Source organism: Chanos chanos, chromosome 7 (genome assembly GCF_902362185.1).
Source record: "Chanos chanos chromosome 7, fChaCha1.1, whole genome shotgun sequence".
Classification (NCBI taxonomy): Eukaryota; Metazoa; Chordata; class Actinopteri; order Gonorynchiformes; family Chanidae; genus Chanos; species Chanos chanos.
The window spans coordinates 48,958,805-48,978,804 of record NC_044501.1 but is presented as its reverse complement, the minus strand read 5'-3'; the positions used below and the strand labels follow the sequence as shown (position 1 = coordinate 48,978,804).

The window sequence follows — 20,000 nt, the reverse complement described above, 5'->3', positions numbered from 1 at the left end:
AGGGGACTCTTTAGGTCTGTATGTGTTTAATGGTAGGATCAGAGGGGACTCTTTAGGTCTGTATGTGTTTAATGGTAGGATGAGAGGAGACTCTTTAGGTCTGTATGTGTTTAATGGTAGGATCAGAGAAGACTCTTTAGGTCTGTATGTGTTTAATGGTAGGATGAGAGGGGACTCTTTAGGTCTGTATGTGTGTAATGGTAGGATCAGAGAAGACTCTTTAGGTCTGTATGTGTTTAATGGTAGGATCAGAGGAGACTCTTTAGGTCTGTATGTGTTTAATGGTAGGATCAGAGGGGACTCTTTAGGTCTGTATGTGTTTAATGGTAGGATCAGAGGGGACTCTTTAGGTCTGTATGTGTTTAATGGTAGGATCAGAGGGGACTCTTTAGGTCTGTATGTGTTTAATGGTAGGATCAGAGGGGACTCTTTAGGTCTGTATGTGTTTAATGGTAGGATGAGAGGAGACTCTTTAGGTCTGTATGTGTTTAATGGTAGGATGAGAGGAGACTCTTTAGGTCTGTATGTGTTTAATGGTAGGATCAGAGGAGACTCTTTAGGTCTGTATGTGTTTAATGGTAGGATGAGAGGGGACTCTTTAGGTCTGTATGTGTTTAATGGTAGGATCAGAGGGGACTCTTTAGGTCTGTATGTGTTTAATGGTAGGATCAGAGGGGACTCTTTAGGTCTGTATGTGTTTAATGGTAGGATGAGAGGAGACTCTTTAGGTCTGTATGTGTTTAATGGTAGGATGAGAGGGGACTCTTTAGGTCTGTATGTGTTTAATGGTAGGATCAGAGGGGACTCTTTAGGTCTGTATGTGTTTAATGGTAGGATGAGAGGAGACTCTTTAGGTCTGTATGTGTTTAATGGTAGGATGAGAGGAGACTCTTTAGGTCTGTATGTGTTTAATGGTAGGATCAGAGGGGACTCTTTAGGTCTGTATGTGTTTAATGGTAGGATCAGAGGGGACTCTTTAGGTCTGTATGTGTTTAATGGTAGGATGAGAGGAGACTCTTTAGGTCTGTATGTGTTTAATGGTAGGATCAGAGGGGACTCTTTAGGTCTGTATGTGTTTAATGGTAGGATCAGAGGGGACTCTTTAGGTCTGTATGTGTTTAATGGTAGGATCAGAGGGGACTCTTTAGGTCTGTATGTGTTTAATGGTAGGATCAGAGGGGACTCTTTAGGTCTGTATGTGTTTAATGGTAGAATGAGAGGAGACTCTTTAGGTCTGTATGTGTTTAATGGTAGGATGAGAGGAGACTCTTTAGGTCTGTATGTGTTTAATGGTAGGATGAGAGGGGACTCTTTAGGTCTGTATGTGTGTAATGGTAGGATGAGAGGAGACTCTTTAGGTCTGTATGTGTTTAATGGTAGGATCAGAGAAGACTCTTTAGGTCTGTATGTGTTTAATGGTAGGATCAGAGGAGACTCTTTAGGTCTGTATGTGTTTAATGGTAGGATCAGAGGAGACTCTTTAGGTCTGTATGTGTGTAATGGTAGGATGAGAGGAGACTCTTTAGGTCTGTATGTGTTTAATGGTAGGATGAGAGGGGACTCTTTAGGTCTGTATGTGTTTAATGGTAGGATGAGAGGGGACTCTTTAGGTCTGTATGTGTTTAATGGTAGGATCAGAGGAGACTCTTTAGGTCTGTATGTGTTTAATGGTAGGATGAGAGGGGACTCTTTAGGTCTGTATGTGTTTAATGGTAGGATGAGAGGAGACTCTTTAGGTCTGTATGTGTTTAATGGTAGGATCAGAGGGGACTCTTTAGGTCTGTATGTGTGTAATGGTAGGATGAGAGGAGACTCTTTAGGTCTGTATGTGTTTAATGGTAGGATGAGAGGAGACTCTTTAGGTCTGTATGTGTGTAATGGTAGGATCAGAGGGGACTCTTTAGGTCTGTATGTGTTTAATGGTAGGATGAGAGGAGACTCTTTAGGTCTGTATGTGTTTAATGGTAGGATGAGAGGGGACTCTTTAGGTCTGTATGTGTTTAATGGTAGGATGAGAGGAGACTCTTTAGGTCTGTATGTGCTTAATGGTAGGATGAGAGGAGACTCTTTAGGTCTGTATGTGTTTAATGGTAGGATCAGAGGGGACTCTTTAGGTCTGTATGTGTTTAATGGTAGGATCAGAGGGGACTCTTTAGGTCTGTATGTGTTTAATGGTAGGATGAGAGGGGACTCTTTAGGTCTGTATATATTTAATGGTAGGATGAGAGGGGACTCTTTAGGTCTGTATGTGTTTAATGGTAGGATCAGAGGGGACTCTTTAGGTCTGTATGTGTTTAATGGTAGAATGAGAGGAGACTCTTTAGGTCTGTATGTGTTTAATGGTAGGATCAGAGGGAGACTCTTTAGGTCTGTATGTGTTTAATGGTAGGATGAGAGGAGACTCTTTAGGTCTGTATATATTTAATGGTAGGATGAGAGGGGACTCTTTAGGTCTGTATGTGTTTAATGGTAGGATCAGAGGGGACTCTTTAGGTCTGTATGTGTTTAATGGTAGGATGAGAGGAGACTCTTTAGGTCTGTATGTGTTTAATGGTAGGATCAGAGGGGACTCTTTAGGTCTGTATGTGTTTAATGGTAGGATCAGAGGAGACTCTTTAGGTCTGTATGTGTTTAATGGTAGGATGAGAGGAGACTCTTTAGGTCTGTATGTGTGTAATGGTAGGATCAGAGGGGACTCTTTAGGTCTGTATGTGTTTAATGGTAGGATCAGAGGGGACTCTTTAGGTCTGTATGTGTTTAATGGTAGGATGAGAGGGGACTCTTTAGGTTTGTATGTGTTTAATGGTAGGATGAGAGGGGACTCTTTAGGTCTGTATGTGTTTAATGGTAGGATCAGAGGAGACTCTTTAGGTCTGTATGTGTTTAATGGTAGGATGAGAGGAGACTCTTTAGGTCTGTATGTGTTTAATGGTAGGATCAGAGGGGACTCTTTAGGTCTGTATGTGTTTAATGGTAGGATCAGAGGGGACTCTTTAGGTCTGTATGTGTTTAATGGTAGGATGAGAGGGGACTCTTTAGGTCTGTATGTGTTTAATGGTAGGATCAGAGGGGACTCTTTAGGTCTGTATGTGTTTAATGGTAGGATCAGAGGGGACTCTTTAGGTCTGTATGTGTTTAATGGTAGGATCAGAGGAGACTCTTTAGGTCTGTATGTGTTTAATGGTAGGATGAGAGGAGACTCTTTAGGTCTGTATGTGTTTAATGGTAGGATCAGAGGGGACTCTTTAGGTCTGTATGTGTTTAATGGTAGGATCAGAGGGGACTCTTTAGGTCTGTATGTGTTTAATGGTAGGATGAGAGGAGACTCTTTAGGTCTGTATGTGTTTAATGGTAGGATCAGAGGGGACTCTTTAGGTCTGTACGTGCTTAATGGTAGGATCAGAGGGGACTCTTTAGGGAGGTTTACGTATTCTTCAGCTCTGGGTAATAGTGTAGTGGATTATGCAGTCACTGACATGGACCCCTCCTACTTCAGTGCATTCACTGTCAGGCAGCAAACTCCTTTCTCAGACCACAACCAATTAAATATATTTCTGAAAATTACTGACCAACCCACTAACACACAAATGAAGCCCAGTGCGCTGCACAAGCTTAATCCCACCTACAGATGGGCTCCAGACAGCTCAGAAAAACTCACACTAGCCCTAAACTCGCCTGATTTGACAAATCAAATTACTAAATTTACAGATAAACCACTCCCCAATGACCAAAAAGGTATAAACATGGCTGTTCATGAGCTGAACCTGATTTTCCACAGGGCAGCAAAAAAGGCTGGCCTAACAAAAGCCAACAGCAAGACAGTCAAAAAACAAAGATATGGGAAATGGTTTGACACAGAATGTAAAAATATCAGGAGAGAGCTAAGGCAACTATCAAACCAAAAACACTACCATCCCCAAAACACAGACTTAAGACTGCAATATTACAAAACCCTCAAAAGCTACAAACAAACAATCAAAAGAAAAAAGCAAAACTACACTAACAAACTTCTCCATGAAATTGAAGATTCCATTAATAAAAATCAGTTCTGGGAGAGCATTTTCAAAACCTCTACAGTGAAATACAATCAACAGAGCCAAATCAAAATCAGAATCAGATCAAAGAAAAACTACACAATTTTGAATCTATATTTAAAAACAACCAAAATCCACTTGACTACCCCATTTTAAGTGAAGAATTGGCACAAAAATTAAAATCTTTAAAACCCCGTAAAGCTTGTGGTCCTGACAGTATCAGAAGTGAGATGCTTAAACACAGCACGCCTGAAATGCAGAGAGCTGTGCTCAAAGTATTCAATCTCACTCTAAGTTCTAGCTGTTTTCCTGACGTCTGGAATCAAGGGGTCATTACCCCAATTCATAAAGGTGGAGACAAATTGGACCCTAATAATTACAGAGGTATCTGTGTGAGCAGTAATCTGGGGAAGGTATTTAGTAGCATTTTAAATGACAGAATTCAAACCTTCCTTAATGAACACAATGCCCTGAATAAAAATCAAATTGGCTTTCTCCCAAACCAGCGTACCACAGATCATATCTACACCCTACACACCCTAATCCATAAACATGTGAAAGACACAAAAAATGGAAAAATATTTGCTTGCTTTGTTGACTTTAAAAAAGCATTTGATTCTATTTGTGTCACAACCTGCACCTCCATTTTGGACTTTTAGTTTGGTATGTCTTTGTGCTCTTGTTCTGTGTCTGTCTCCGCCCCTCACCTGTTCCCGTTTGTCTAATTATTAGCCTTGTTAGTTTTACCCAATCCTGTTTTGCCCTGTTTAGTTCTCCTTCTATTTATGCCCTAGTGTTTGCCTTGTACTTTGTCTATCATTGTTTGTGTATTTAGCACACTGTTACGCTGCACCTTTTTGTTATTGGTTTTTGTTCCTGTTCTGCACATGTATTTTGATCTTCGGTTCCAGTAAAGTCCTCCGTTTTTTTCACGTCAATCATCGTGTCTTTGCACTTGGGTCCTGCACCACACCACCAGCGTGACAATTTGGCACACAGGATTATATTACAAACTTTTAGAAAGTGGTGTAGGGGGTAAAGTATATGATGTGATCAAATCAATGTATTCAAATAATAAATGTAGAGTAAAAATTGGCAAAAAACAAACAGAGCTCTTCACACAGAGACGTGGAGTGAGACAGGGCTGCAGCCTGAGTCCAACACTCTTCAATATCTACATTAATGAATTAGCCGTACAGTTGGAACAATCTGCAGCTCCTGGACTCACCCTTCAAGACACAAAGGTCAAATTCCTGCTCTATGCAGATGACCTGGTGCTCCTGTCACCCTCTGAACAGGGCCTACAACAGCACCTGGACCTGCTAGAAAAGTACTGCCAGACCTGGGCCCTGGCAGTAAATCCTATAAAAACAAAAATCATGATTTTCCAAAAGAAGCCCAGATGTCAGGAACACAAATACATGTTCACTCTGGGTAGCACTGTCCTAGAGCACACGATGCAGTATACTTACCTCGGTCTTCCCATCACTGCATCAGGAAGTTTCAGCACGGCAGTGAATGCACTCAAAGAAAAAGCCCGTAGAGCACTCTATGCTATAAAATCTAAATTTTACAATATAAATATACCAATCACAATCTGGTGCAAATTATTTGACAGCATAATACAGCCTACTGCGCTGTATGGAAGTGAGGTCTGGGGTCCACTCAGTATGCGTGATTCAAACTACACTACGTGGGACGAGCATCCAACAGAAGTCCTACATGCTGAATTCTGTCGATCTGTATTAAAAGTCCAAACAAAAACACCTAGCAATGCATGTAGGGCAGAATTAGGCCGTTATCCTTTGGCTTTATCTATTCAAAAACGAACTTTAAAATTCTGGATGCATTTGAAGTCTAGCCCACAAAATACACTCCAATTTGAGGCATTAAAAACCCAAGAACTGAACCCAGGAAAGAGTCCTCTAAGCCAACTGGTACTGAAGCTCAATAACCCAGTAACGAAAACTAATACACAATATGTTCAGATCAGTACTGCTTCCAAACCACCAATTTGTGTCAATAAAATCATCAAACAAGCAAAAGAAGACTATTTGGAACATTGGAGAAACCAGACCACCAGTCAAAGCAGAATGAGCTTCTATTTGACCCTAAAAAGAGAGTATAAATTGGCAGAGTATCTCCTCTCTGTCAGAGATACGAAGCAGAGGCAAATCCTGACCAAGTACAGACTCAGTGACCACAAACTTGCAGTGGAAACAGGCAGACTCAGAAAAACCTGGCTGCCAAAAGAGGACAGAACATGTGGTCAGTCCCAGACAGGGAAGGTGGAGACAGAGGAGCATTTTCTTCTTCACTGTGAGAAGTTTACAGAAATAAGAAAAACTCTTTTCCATACATTTAAAACCAACCACCCAAACTTTGAAGTCCTAGACAAAACTGAAAAAATGGCTATCCTCTCAGGAGAGGGACCTTCAGCTGCTCTGGCAGCCAAATATATTTCACTATGTCATAACCTGAGGGACACTGAGGGACACTAGCTCAACCTAAATGTAAATATGTTTAACGTTTAATGTTACTATATATATTACAAAGAGAAAAACCAAAGAGAAAAAGAGAAAAGCCAGAAAGAAAAAGAAAAAAAACAGAAAGAGAAAAAGAAAAACCAGAAAGAAAAAGAGAAAAGCCAGAAAGAAAAAGAGAAAAACCAAAGAGAAAAAGAGAAAAGCCAGGAAGAAAAAGAGAGGAACCGGTGCTGGGGACATGCAGCACAGCATTAACAGAACAGATTTTCACTCATGACGCTTCTCTGTGTTTTAAACGTTTTTAATAATACAAAGATTTTAAATCACACGAGGACTAAAGAGTAAGAGTCACACAGACACATCCTTGACTGAGCATGTGACCTGCTCTTCACATTTCTTACCTGCTCTTCACATTTCTTACCTGCTCTTCAAATGCTGGATGCTGCCCAGACACTTAAAGCGTCCATTCACCATTATAGCCATCCGTGTACACAGGGCCTCACACTCCTCCATACTGTCAGATAGACAGAGAGAGAAAATGTCACGTACACAAATACACACACACGCTCACACATGCACACACACACACACACGAACATATATAAACACACACATACACGAACATGCGCACACACACACGCAGATGCTCACATGGACAACTGTCTAATTTATGAGCAAGCAGATGATTCTCCTTCTCCTCTGGTTTCTGGTTTGACAAAATCACACACACACACTCCTTCAGAAACGCATGTCTTCCCCAAACTCTCTGCTGGTGAACAAAGAGTGTTTAACTGCACAGAGGGCTGTGTTTACATGCACAGATGTGCACAGAGGGCTGTGTTTAACTGCACAGATGTGCACAGAGGGCTGTGTTTACATGCACAGATGTGCACAGAGGGCTGTGTTTAACTGCACAGATGTGCACAGAGGGCTGTGTTTACATGCACAGATGTGCACAGATGGCTGTGTTTAACTGCACAGATGTGCACAGAGGGCTGTGTTTAACTGCACAGATGTGCACAGAGGGTTGTGTTTAACTGCACAGATGTGCACAGAGGGCTGTGTTTACATGCACAGATGTGCACAGAGGGCTGTGTTTAACTGCACAGATGTGCACAGAGGGTTGTGTTTAACTGCACAGATGTGCACAGAGGGCTGTGTTTAACTGCACAGATGTGCACAGAGGGCTGTGTTTAACTGCACAGATGTGCATAGAGGGCTGTGTTTAACTGCACAGATGTGCACAGAGGGCTGTGTTTAATTGCACAGATGTGCACAGAGGGCTGTGTTTAACTGCACAGATGTGCACAGAGGGCTGTGTTTACATGCACAGATGTGCACAGAGGGCTGTGTTTAAATGTTAGAGCTGAGTCCAGGCTGAGGGGACTGTGAATCTTTCCTGTGCCTATAGATAGACAGACAGACAGATAGATAGACAGTGGGTGTGAGAGGGTGTTTGTGTGAGACACAGAGTGTGTGTATGTACGTGTGTGAGTGTATGTGTGTGTGTGTGTGCGTCTGTGCGTGAGAGAGAGTGGGTGTGTGTGTGTATGAGTGAGAGAGAGGGTGTGAGAAAGTGTGTGTGTGTGTGTGTGTGTGTGTGTGTGTGAGTGCGTGTGTGTGTGTTGTTTTCATTTATTGCTCCCCGATGGTTGAACAAGCTACATACTGCCATCAGAGCAGGGGAGTCCCTCTCTGTCTTCAAGACTCGCCTTTTCCAAGAGCACCTCCTTTCCTAACACCAAACACCTCTAACACCCTCACATGCCTCACTCACACCTACTGCGTTCTCCTCTACCTAATCTCCTGCCTCTGTCTTGAAAGAAAACTCACACTTATTGCTGCATTTTAAACAGATGTTATACTCAGTGCTTACTCACAGGTCTCTCACTATACTGGAGCATGAATTGTTTCCCCGCTTGTAAGTCACTTTGGATAAAAGCGGCAGCTAAATAAACGTGATGTAATGTAACGTAATGTGTGTGTGTGTGTGTATGTGTGTGTGTGTTTGCTGATGTACCTGTGAGAGGTAAGAATGACTGATCGCCCTTCTCTGATGATACTGAGGATACAGTCCCACAGGAAACGTCGAGCTTTAGGATCCATACCGGTGGTCGGTTCATCCTGTCACACACACACACACACACACACACACACACACACACACACACACACAGTATTTGGAATACTAACGTTCCAGCAATGTAGCGATTTGGTTTGTATTGTGGTTTCTGTACCATGGTCTGGTTTGTATCGTGGTTTCTGTACCATGGTCTGGTTTGTATCATGGTTTGGGTTGAAAGAAAATTGAACAAACTCAGAACTAAGGCTGTTCTCTCTATTTAAACATATACAAATGTAACATAAATAGAGCAATTTATATAAAAACAGCAACCAGCAGCAAAACTCTTCAAAAATGATAATGAAAGAAAACTACTCTTCAGTGCCTTTTATTTTAAGGTTCTTCTTTTAGAAAATGAGTGTAAGAAAACTAAACTTGAGCAACAGGTATTCTAAGGCTCATCTCCACGACAGTGAGTGAAATAAATCCAAACATCAGTTGTGTTTTAAGGTTCTTCATATTGAAATGACTGTAAGATGTCCACTGAGGATAAGGACAGCCAAACTGATCAGTTGTGTTTTAAGGTTCTTCATATTGAAATGACTGTAAGATGTCCACTGAGGATAAGGACAGCCAAACTGATCAGTTGTGTTTTAAGGTTCTTCATATTGAAATGACTGTAAGATGTCCACTGAGGATAAGGACAGCCAAACTGATCAGTTGTGTTTTAAGGTTCTTCATATTGAAATGACTGTAAGATGTCCACTGAGGATAAGGACAGCCAAACTGATCAGTTGTGTTTTAAGGTTCTTCATATTGAAATGACTGTAAGATGTCCACTGAGGATAAGGACAGCCAAACTGATCAGTTGTGTTTTAAGGTTCTTCATATTGAAATGACTGTAAGATGTCCACTGAGGATAAGGACAGCCAAACTGAGGCTGCTGCCATGTCGGCAGTTTGACCTTGTACAGGTCAATGTGTAGCCACTTCAGCGTAAGGAAAACAAATTCCTGCTTAGAGAAGCCTGGAGATTAGATCCATTGTATTCACTTATGTAGACTCATATATTCATATAATTTATGGTCTGAGTAATGACACCATGCTTTGTGTTGTTATTTAAAATACTGACTCTGTCAACATTGGGCCTCATTCACCAATATCTTTATGTTCCTTCTTAAATTTTCTCTTGATAAAGGTCCTTAGAAAGTCTATGTCAGATTCATGACGTGTTCTTAAACCGCAGAGTGGTTTGTTCTTATAATGATGAATCCCATTGAACTTGTAAATTGAAAATGGGTGCCAGTTGTTCCTAATTAGCATAGGCAACGCCCACCAATCCCCATAAAAGGGCATAAGACTGCAGGGCTGTGCGCACACACAGAAATCTAGGGAAGTGGGTTTAAGAACAAATTAGTTCTTAAGATCAGTTGGTGAATGAGGCCCATTGTTATTAAAACTGTAATGTTCTGTTCAGTGAACACAGTACTGACATTTTCTCAGAGGAAATACAGAAGGCATACCAGCACTAAGTTATGATTAATATTGTTGTTAATGATAAAAAAAAAAAATGCTTTAAGAAACTACTGATAGCAGCTGCAGAACTAGTCTCAATCACTGAATGCCATTTAATCACACATTTGACAAATGAATAAATAAACTGACACCACATCTGTAACAGTGGACTCACCAGGAAAACCACAGGTGGACAGCCAATCAGAGCCATAGCTGTGGAGAGCTTCCGTTTGTTTCCTCCACTGTATGTACCAGCTGGTTTACCGGAGTATTTGACCAAACCTAGCTTCTGAATTCCCCATTCTGCCACCTACACACACACACACGCACATTCACACACACACACACACACACATACACACACACACACACGCACGCGCGCACACACACACACACAGAGTCCAAGGATGATTTAAGAATGATACAAACCTACAACTAACCATTCTTCAACAGTATATAGTATTTATTTGATTTATTGATCTGTTCTATCCTGAATCAGCTTAGAAAAGATGACTGGTACACTGGTATGAGCAGGGCATGACATGTGTGGAAATTCACTGGTCTGATGTGAACTATGATTTCCTGTCTGCCTCTGACAACTGTACCCCGTTTAGCACAGCTGGTGTCTGGCATCTGCACCAACTTTTCTTGGCACTGCTGGGGGGGCAGTGTTTGACAATATTAGATACAAACAGTACGAACCAGACCCAGCCACCGTGCCACTGTGCCACCGTGCCACCGTACCCAGGATCAGAGATGGGCACTGAGACAACATTGGGCAGTAAGACAACATTGGGCAGTAAGACAACATGGGCACTGAGACAACATGGGGCAGTAAGACAACATTGGGCAGTAAGACAACATTGGGCACTGAGACAACATTGGGCAGTAAGACAACATTGGGCACTGAGACAACATTGGGCACTGAGACAACATTGGGCAGTGAGACAACATTGGGCACTGAGACAACATGGGGCAGTAAGACAACATTGGGCAGTAAGACAACATTGGGCAGTAAGACAACATGGGGCAGTAAGACAACACTGGACACTGAGACAACACTGGGCACTGAGACAACATTGGGCAGTAAGACAACACTGGGCACTGAGACAACATTGGGCAGTAAGACAACACTGGACACTGAGACAACATTGGGCACTGAGACAACATTGGGCAGTAAGACAACATTGGGCAGTAAGACAACATTGGGCACTGAGACAACATTGGGCACTAAGACAACATTGGGCACTGAGACAACATGGGACAGTAAGACAACACTGGGCAGTAAGACAACATTGGGCAGTAAGACAACATTGGGCACTGACACAACATGGGACACTGAGACAACATTGGGCACTGAGACAACATTGGGCAGTAAGACAACATTGGGCAGTAAGACAACATTGGGCACTGAGACAACATGGGGCAGTAAGACAACATTGGGCACTGAGACAACATGGGGCAGTAAGACAACATTGGACAGTAAGACAACATTGGGCAGTAAGACAACATGGGGCAGTAAGACAACACTGGGCACTGATACAACATTGGGTACTGAGAAACACGCAGGCCTCACAGTCTGGGCTCATAGGAGGATTTTACCCCAAACAGAACCCCATAGCCCCTTCTCCTCTCTCTCTCTCTCTCTCTCTCTCACACACACACACACACACACACACACACACACACACAAAAACACAAACCTAGCCAGCCTGGCTTATTGCTATGCTATGTTTTAAGCCTTTTGCTTGAAGTTCATTAAGTTTCACTGAGAGAATTTACTTGTTTGTGGAGCTAGACAGTTAGCCAAAGAGCTAAATAGTCCCTTATAAATAGAGTGATCTTTATACATTACTGACACACACTAGAGCCAACTGAGAGTCATCTGTTTAGCTTAGTATACATCTGTCAACTAAAAACATACCCATCACCTACATCTAAATCTAAACACACATAATCTAAATGTATATCTAAACACACATATACATTTATATGTAAACATATGTCTATCTACTAAATATTAATATTTATCAAACATTCAGTAAAAAATTGTGATTAACACTGAACAGGAATGCACTGTGTGCCAACTCTCAAAATGAAACCTTAACTCTCTGTGTATTTTCCCAATGGAACATGTGCACTGAATCAGAGAACATGTGCACTGAATCAGAGAACATGTGCACTGAATCACAGAACATGTGCACTGAATCACAGAACATGTATACTGAATCACAGAACATGTGCACTGAATCAGAGAACATGTGCACTGAATCACAGAACATGTGCACTGAATCAGAGAACATGTACACTGAATCACAGAACATGTGCACTGAATCAGAGAACATGTGCACTGAATCAGAGAACATGTACACTGAATCAGAGAACATGTACACTGAATCAGAGAACATGTGCACTGAATCACAGAACATGTGCACTGAATCAGAGAACATGTACACTGAATCTGGGAGAGATGTTTCGTTACCATGGGAACCTCCTTCTCAGGAATGCCTCGTAAGCGGGCGTAGAACTCCAGGTGCTCTCTTCCGGTCAGCAGGTCATTAATGGCATCAAACTGGGGGCAGTAACCCATATTCTGATGGACATCTTGCATCTCAGTCCGAATACTGCGGATAACAGTGCAAAAAGAATATTATCCATCCATCCACTCCTTCATAAAGCCTTCCTTCTTAAACTCCTTCATAAACCCTTCCTTCTTAAACTCCTTCATAAACCCTTCCTTCTATCCAAAAGAAAGCAATGAGGTAAAAAAGAAAAAAAGAACCTTTAGGAGTTAGGATGTATTTGAGAGTGAAAACAGGAGAATCTATTTTTTAGACCAGGTTTTCTGACAGACAAAAAACCCTTGGGGATGCTAAGAGATATTTACTGCGTGTTTCCTAGCCTGAGGCTGTGGAGGGGAGGTCTCTTTACTGTGAATCTGTCTTTTAAAACAGCTCCACGGTGCAGGGGTAGGGACCTGTCCCAGACGACAGCTTCAAAAATGGTATGACACAGAGAAACTGTTAGCATCTCATTTGGCAGTGCTTGTAGGAATACATCTCTCTGATGGAGGAAAAAAATTAGACTCTGCATTTTCAAAATTTGCCCGTCTGTCTGCTTAGAGCTCTGTCAATCAGCTGGTACCGTGCTTCGGTCAGCTGGTACTATATGGCTGCCAGCTGGTACTATGTGTCTGTCAGCTGGTACTGTGTGTCTGTCAGTTGGTACTATGTGTCTGTCAGTTGGTACTATTGTGTCTGTCAGCTGGTACTGTGTGTCTGTCAGTTGGTACTATGTGTCTGTCAGTTGGTACTATGTGTCTGTCACCTGGTACTATGTGTCTGTCACCTGGTACTATTGTGTCTGTCACCTGGTACTATGTGTCTGTCAGTTGGTACTATGTGTCTGTCAGCTGGTACTATTGTGTCTGTCACCTGGTACTGTGTGTCTGTCAGTTGGTACTATGTGTCTGTCACCTGGTACTATGTGTCTGTCAGCTGGTACTATGTGTCTGTCAGCTGGTACTGTGTGTCTGTCAGCTGGTACTATTGTGTCTGTCAGCTGGTACTATTGTGTCTGTCAGCTGGTACTATGTGTCTGTCAGTTGGTACTATGTGTCTGTCACCTGGTACTATGCGTCTGTCAGCTGGTACTATGTGTCTGTCAGCTGGTACTGTGTGTCTGTCAGCTGGTACTGTGTGTCTGTCAGTTGGTACTATGTGTCTGTCAGCTGGTACTGTGTGTCTGTCACCTGGTACTATGTGTCTGTCAGCTGGTACTGTGTGTCTGTCAGCTGGTACTATGTGTCTGTCACCTGGTACTGTGTGTCTGTCACCTGGTACTGTGTGTCTGTCAGTTGGTACTATGTGTCTGTCAGCTGGTACTATTGTGTCTGTCAGCTGGTACTGTGTGTCTGTCAGTTGGTACTATGTGTCTGTCAGCTGGTACTGTGTGTCTGTCACCTGGTACTGTGTGTCTGTCAGCTGGTACTGTGTGTCTGTCAGCTGGTACTATGTGTCTGTCACCTGGTACTGTGTGTCTGTCAGCTGGTACTGTGTGTCTGTCAGTTGGTACTATGTGTCTGTCACCTGGTACTATGTGTCTGTCAGCTGGTACTATTGTGTCTGTCAGCTGGTACTGTGTGTCTGTCAGTTGGTACTATGTGTCTGTCACCTGGTACTATGTGTCTGTCACCTGGTACTATGTGTCTGTCACCTGGTACTAATGTGTCTGTCAGCTGTTTCTCTTCTTGTTTGGTGGGTTTCCTCCGGGCGCTCCGGTTTCCATGCAGAGTGTAGCTAGGATTAATCCTGTCAGTGAGCTTCACCAAGGCACTGGCAAAAAGACCCAGAGTTGGTTCCCTGGTCTGTGGCTGCCCACTGCTCCTAGCCTCTAGTGTGTGTGTGTGTGTGTGTGTGTGTGTGTCCTCACTGGATTATAGGATGGGTTAAATGCATAGGCTGCATTTCACTGCTCACTGCTCTAGTGTGTGTGTGACCAGTAAAGTTGTAGGAGAGTGACAGGTGATATTCTTGGGCTCCGCCGCAGTAGCACTTTAGTGAAATGATGTTTATTTCCAGTGTCACCCCAAACAGCCCAGCAACGCAAAAATCCCAACATGGTGTAAAAGGTTAGCAAAGAAGAATGAGCAACACAGAGAGCAAAATCAAAACAAAAGGAATGAAATTTACATCTGTACATAAAACCTTTACCACTCTCCTCACATAGAGGTCCCACCATGACTGAGATCTCTGTTTAACTCCAGACACACGAGGGCGCTCTTTCAATCATCTGCCCCACCCCCGGCTCATACCACAGGTAAAACATATTTCTTTTCCTCTCATTTCTCCTTTTATATCACCAGACATCTTTAAAAATCACATTTCATACACCCATCCAACCTAGATGATTATAATACACTACATAATAAATAACAAATTTAATAAACTGTATAATATATTTCTGTTCCTATATTATAACACATTTCAATTATGTTATGGTTGACGCTATCGTTTGTGGCGCAAAACTGTCATACACAAAAACCCACAAAAACGAACTGTAGCTTTTAACCCAGTTTGGCCCTAAGCAGCATTCATAAGACGTAGCTCATGTACAGATAACCCAGAAGACAGCAGACAAACACAGCGTGCATTTACAAATTTACACAGACGACAGACACATTTTCACAGACAGAGAACAGCTAAGTGATAATAAAAGAGTGGTAAATGAACTGCTGTGTGTATGTGCAGATTTGTGATATGTATGTTAGTTTTAGTTTTATGTACGAATGATACGGATGGATTATGTAGTGGGTATGATTGTGGGTATGCGAATGGAGCACAGTTAGCCGCTAGTTCTGTGCGTGCGCTCACAGACACGGCTAAATCTTAACTGGGGAAAGGGAATGTAATATGTTGGAGCCCGACAGAGCCCTCTGTCACAAAAGTACTTCTTCTATCAGCTCTGTCACCTGGTACTATGTGGCAAGTTTTTAGTGTGTTTTCCACTCATCTACCCGAAAGAGAGAAATGGAACAATTGTACAAAGATAGCTACACACACACACACACACACACACACACACACACACACAAATTAGCTTAGGAAGATAATATCAACATCAAAATCCCCAGCCTGTCTAATTGATCCGGTCCCCACAAAGCTATTAAAAGATCTCAGAACAGTTACAAAACGTCGTTCATTCCTCTCTAAACCTTGGACACAAACCTAGTGCATTCAAACTAGCAGTCACTAGACCACTTGAGAAAGCTGAGAAACCTGATCTTGAACCCGTGTGATCTGAATAACTACAGACTCATCTCTAACCTTCCGTTCATGTCCACAGTACTAGAAAAAACTGTGTCTTCTCAACTGTGCTCCTTCTCCACAGAAACAGGGTACACAAAAACTTTCAGTTTGGATTAGAAACAGTGTACACAAAGACTTTCAGTCTGGATTAGGAAGAGTGTACACAAAGACTTTCAGTATTGTACACAAAGTCTTTCAGTCTGGATTAGGAAGAGTGTACACAAAAACTTTCAGTCTGGATTAGAAACAGTGTACACAAAGACTTTCAGTCTGGACTCCCCATCATAGCTGGTCAGAGTAACTAACGACCTACTTTTGTCCTCTGACTGTGCATGTATCTCACCACTTGAATTACTAGACCTTAGTGCAGCATGTGACATTGTAGACCATAGTTTACTTCTGGATAGGCCTGAGAAGTGTGTCAGCATTTGTGGACAGACATTAGCATGATTTAAATCTTACCTGAGAGATCGTCACCACTCTTTAAGTGTAAACGAGAAACTGTCGGATATCACTCATATTAAATACGGCATGCCACAAGGCTCTGTTTTAGGTCCCTTATTGATCTCCTTATACTTGGTACCATTAGGAGACATCATCCGTAAGCTGCATTAATTTCCAGAACAGAAGGAGAATAGAAGGGAAAACAGAGGGAGAATAAAGAGGAGAACAGAGAGGACAACAGAGAGGAGAACAGAGAGGAGAACAGAGAGGGGAACAGAGAGGAGAACAGAGAAGAGAACAGAGAGGAGAACAGAGAAGAGAATAGAGAGGAGAACAGAGAGGAGAATAGAGAGGAGAACAGAGAGGAGAACAGAGAAGAGAACAGAGAGGAGAACAGAGAAGAGAACAGAGAGGAGAACAGAGAAGAGAATAGAGAGGAGAACAGAGAGGAGAATAGAGAGGAGAACAGAGAGGAGAACAGAGAAGAGAATAGAGAGGAGAATAGAAGGGAAAACAGAGGGAGAATAAAGAGGAGAACAGAGAGGAGAATAGAGAGGAGAACAGAGAGGAGAACAGAGAGGAGAATAGAGGGAGAAAAGAGGGGAGAACAGAGGGAGAATAGAGGAGAGGGGACAAGAGAGGAGAGAAGAGGAGAGGGAGGAGAAGAGAGGAGAGTAGAGGGGAGAAGACACGCCCCTCACACTCTTCACTTCTACGGTGGGCACACCCCTCCCTCCTGCATTAGACACGCCCACTCTGCCCCATTAGAAACACCCCTCTCACCTGTAGCCATTGAGGAAAGCCTCTCCAGCGGATGGTGGGATGTCCCCAGTCAGCATCTTAAAGGTGGTGGTTTTTCCTGCTCCGTTTATTCCCAGTAGCCCAAAGCACTGTCATCACACACACACACACCATACACACACACACAGACATTGAGCTACAGACAGAAATGAACCCTGCTCACAACAGCATTGAGCAGAAAATATTCTGTCTGTGTGTGTGTGTGTGTGTGTGTGTGTGTGTGTGTGTGCACGTGTGTATGTGTTTGTTTGTTTGATTGTTGACTGAGAGACTGACCTCTGCTGCAGGGATACCCACACAAATCCTGTCCACTGCTGGAACCTTCTTACCAGAGTAAACCTTCAGAGACATACATATAGTCATATATACAGACATTCATATAGACATTCATATAAACATTCATATAGATATTCATATAGTCATACATATAGTCATAAATATAGTCATACATATAGACATTCATATAAACATTCATATAGTCATACCTATAGACATTCATATAGTCACACATATAGTCATAAATATAGTCATACCTATAAACATTCATATAGTCATACCTATAGACATTCATATAGTCATAAATATAGTCATACCTATTGACATTCATATAGATGTTCATAAGTGTGTGAGCATGTGTGAATGATGAACTTTCTGATGCTAATATTCTTGCCCTGTCCCATTAAGTGGTCACTGTCTGACCAGCAGGAAGTAAGGTTCTATGAACGAGACCTGCTCATGACTAGTCATCACCCTACACCTGTCACTCAGCCATCCATTTTCAGGTTGTTGTGCATTCATTTTCGCAGGGTAACCGTTCTTTGTGTTCTTCTTTTGAGAAATACCCTGCTTCCCTTTCCTCTCTATGTGCCTGATGACGAGGAGCAGAACCAGTTAAGCTAGTCTTCATCATCTCACAGAACCAGTTAAGCTAGTGTTCACCATCTCACAGAACCAGTTAAGCTAGTGTTCACCGTCTCACAGAACCAGTTAAGCTAGTGTTCACCATCTCACAGAACCAGTTAAGCTAGTGTTCACCATCTCACAGAACCAGTAAAGCTAGTCTTCATCATCTCACAGAACCAGTAAAGCTAGTCTTCATCATCTCACAGAACCAGTTAAGCTAGTGTTCACCATCTCACAAAAGAACACACACACAGTCTCTCTGCACCAGTCCACTGACCAAGCCTTTACATCCACTCATACCTCCCTCATCATCCACTCACACCTCCCTCAACATCCACTTACATCTCTCAACATCCACTTACATCTCTCCTCAACATCCACTCACATTTCTCCTCTACATTCACTCACACCTCCCTCAACATCCATTCACATCTCTCCTCTACATTCACTCACACCGCCCTATACATTCACTCACACCTCCCTCAACATCCACTTACATCTCTCTACATTCACTCACACCTCTCCTCAACATCCACTCACACCTCTCCTCAAGATCCACTCACACCTCCCTCTACATTCACTCACACCTCCCTCAACATCCACTCACATCTCTCCTCTACATTCACTCACACCTCCCTCTACATCCACTCACACCTCCCTCAACATCCACTCACACCTCTCCTCAACATCCACTCACACCTCCCTCAACATCCACTCACATCTCTCCTCTACATTCACTCACACTTCCCTCTACATCCACTCAGACCTCTCCTCAACATCCACTCACACCTCCCTCTACATTCACTCACACCTCCCTCAACATCCACTCACATCTCTCCTCTACATCCACTCACACGTCCCTCAACATTCACTCACACCTCTCCTCAACATCCACTCACACCTCTCCTCAATATCCACTCGCACCTCCCTCTACATTCATTCACACCTCCCTCAACATCCACTCACATCTCTCCTCTACATCCACTCACACCTCTCCTCAACATCCACTCACACCTCCCTCCACATTCACTCACACCTCCCTCAACATCCACTCACATTTCTCCTCTACATTCACTCACATCTCTCCTCTACATCCACTCATACCTCTCCTCTACATCCACTCACACCTCTCCTCTACATTCACTCACACTTCCCTCTACATCCACTCAGACCTCTCCTCAACATCCACTCACACCTCTCCTCAACATCCACTCACACCTCCTTCAACATCCACTCACACCTCCCTCAACATCTACTCACATCTCTCCTCCACATTCACTCACACCTCCCTAAACATCCACTCACACCTCCCTCAACATCCACTTACATCTCTCAACATCCACTCACACCTCCCTCAACATCTACTCACATTTCTCCTCAACATCCACTCACACCTCCCTCTACATTCACTCACATCTCTCCTCAACATCCACTCACACCTCCCTCAACATCCACTCACATCTCCCTCAACATCCATTCACATCTCTCAATATCCACTCACACCTCTCAACATCCACTCACATTTCTCCTCAACATCCACTCACACCTCCCTCTACATTCACTCACATCTCTCCTCTACATCCACTCACACGTCCCTCAACATCCACTCACACCTCTCCTCAACATCCACTCACATCTCTCCTCAACATCCACTCACACCTCTCCTCAACATCCACTCACACCTCCCTCTACATTCACTCACATTTCTCAACATCCACTCGCACCTCCCTCAACATCCACTCACACCTCTCCTCAAAACCCACTAAATTCTCTCCTCAATATGCACCAGTCTGCCCTCAGTGGACATTGTATTACAACCTCTAAAATCAAACTGCCATCTGAGCTGACTGAACTTTAGTGTCTCATTTCTTCAGAGAAACCAGACTGTTCAGATGTTCTAAACAGGATGTACCTTGGTGAGATCACAGATTCGGAGCAGGTCATTTTGA

The 20,000-nt window shown here is 42.9% G+C and overlaps 1 protein-coding gene across 1 annotated transcript in view; it reads right to left on the bottom strand.

The window, feature by feature from the left end:
- LOC115817135 (phospholipid-transporting ATPase ABCA1) overlaps window positions 1-20,000 on the bottom strand; it is a 146,106-nt gene that overhangs the window by 8,600 nt on the left and 117,506 nt on the right. The window contains exons 42-48 of the mRNA XM_030780379.1: window positions 19,964-20,000; window positions 17,425-17,487; window positions 17,131-17,237; window positions 12,579-12,720; window positions 10,272-10,406; window positions 8,541-8,644; window positions 6,942-7,034 (exon numbers count right to left, since the gene is read on the bottom strand). The exon at window positions 19,964-20,000 is cut by the window's right edge and continues 84 nt beyond it. Of these exons, the coding sequence (XP_030636239.1) occupies window positions 6,942-7,034; window positions 8,541-8,644; window positions 10,272-10,406; window positions 12,579-12,720; window positions 17,131-17,237; window positions 17,425-17,487; window positions 19,964-20,000 (681 nt within the window). The remainder of the gene's footprint in view (window positions 1-6,941; window positions 7,035-8,540; window positions 8,645-10,271; window positions 10,407-12,578; window positions 12,721-17,130; window positions 17,238-17,424; window positions 17,488-19,963) is intronic.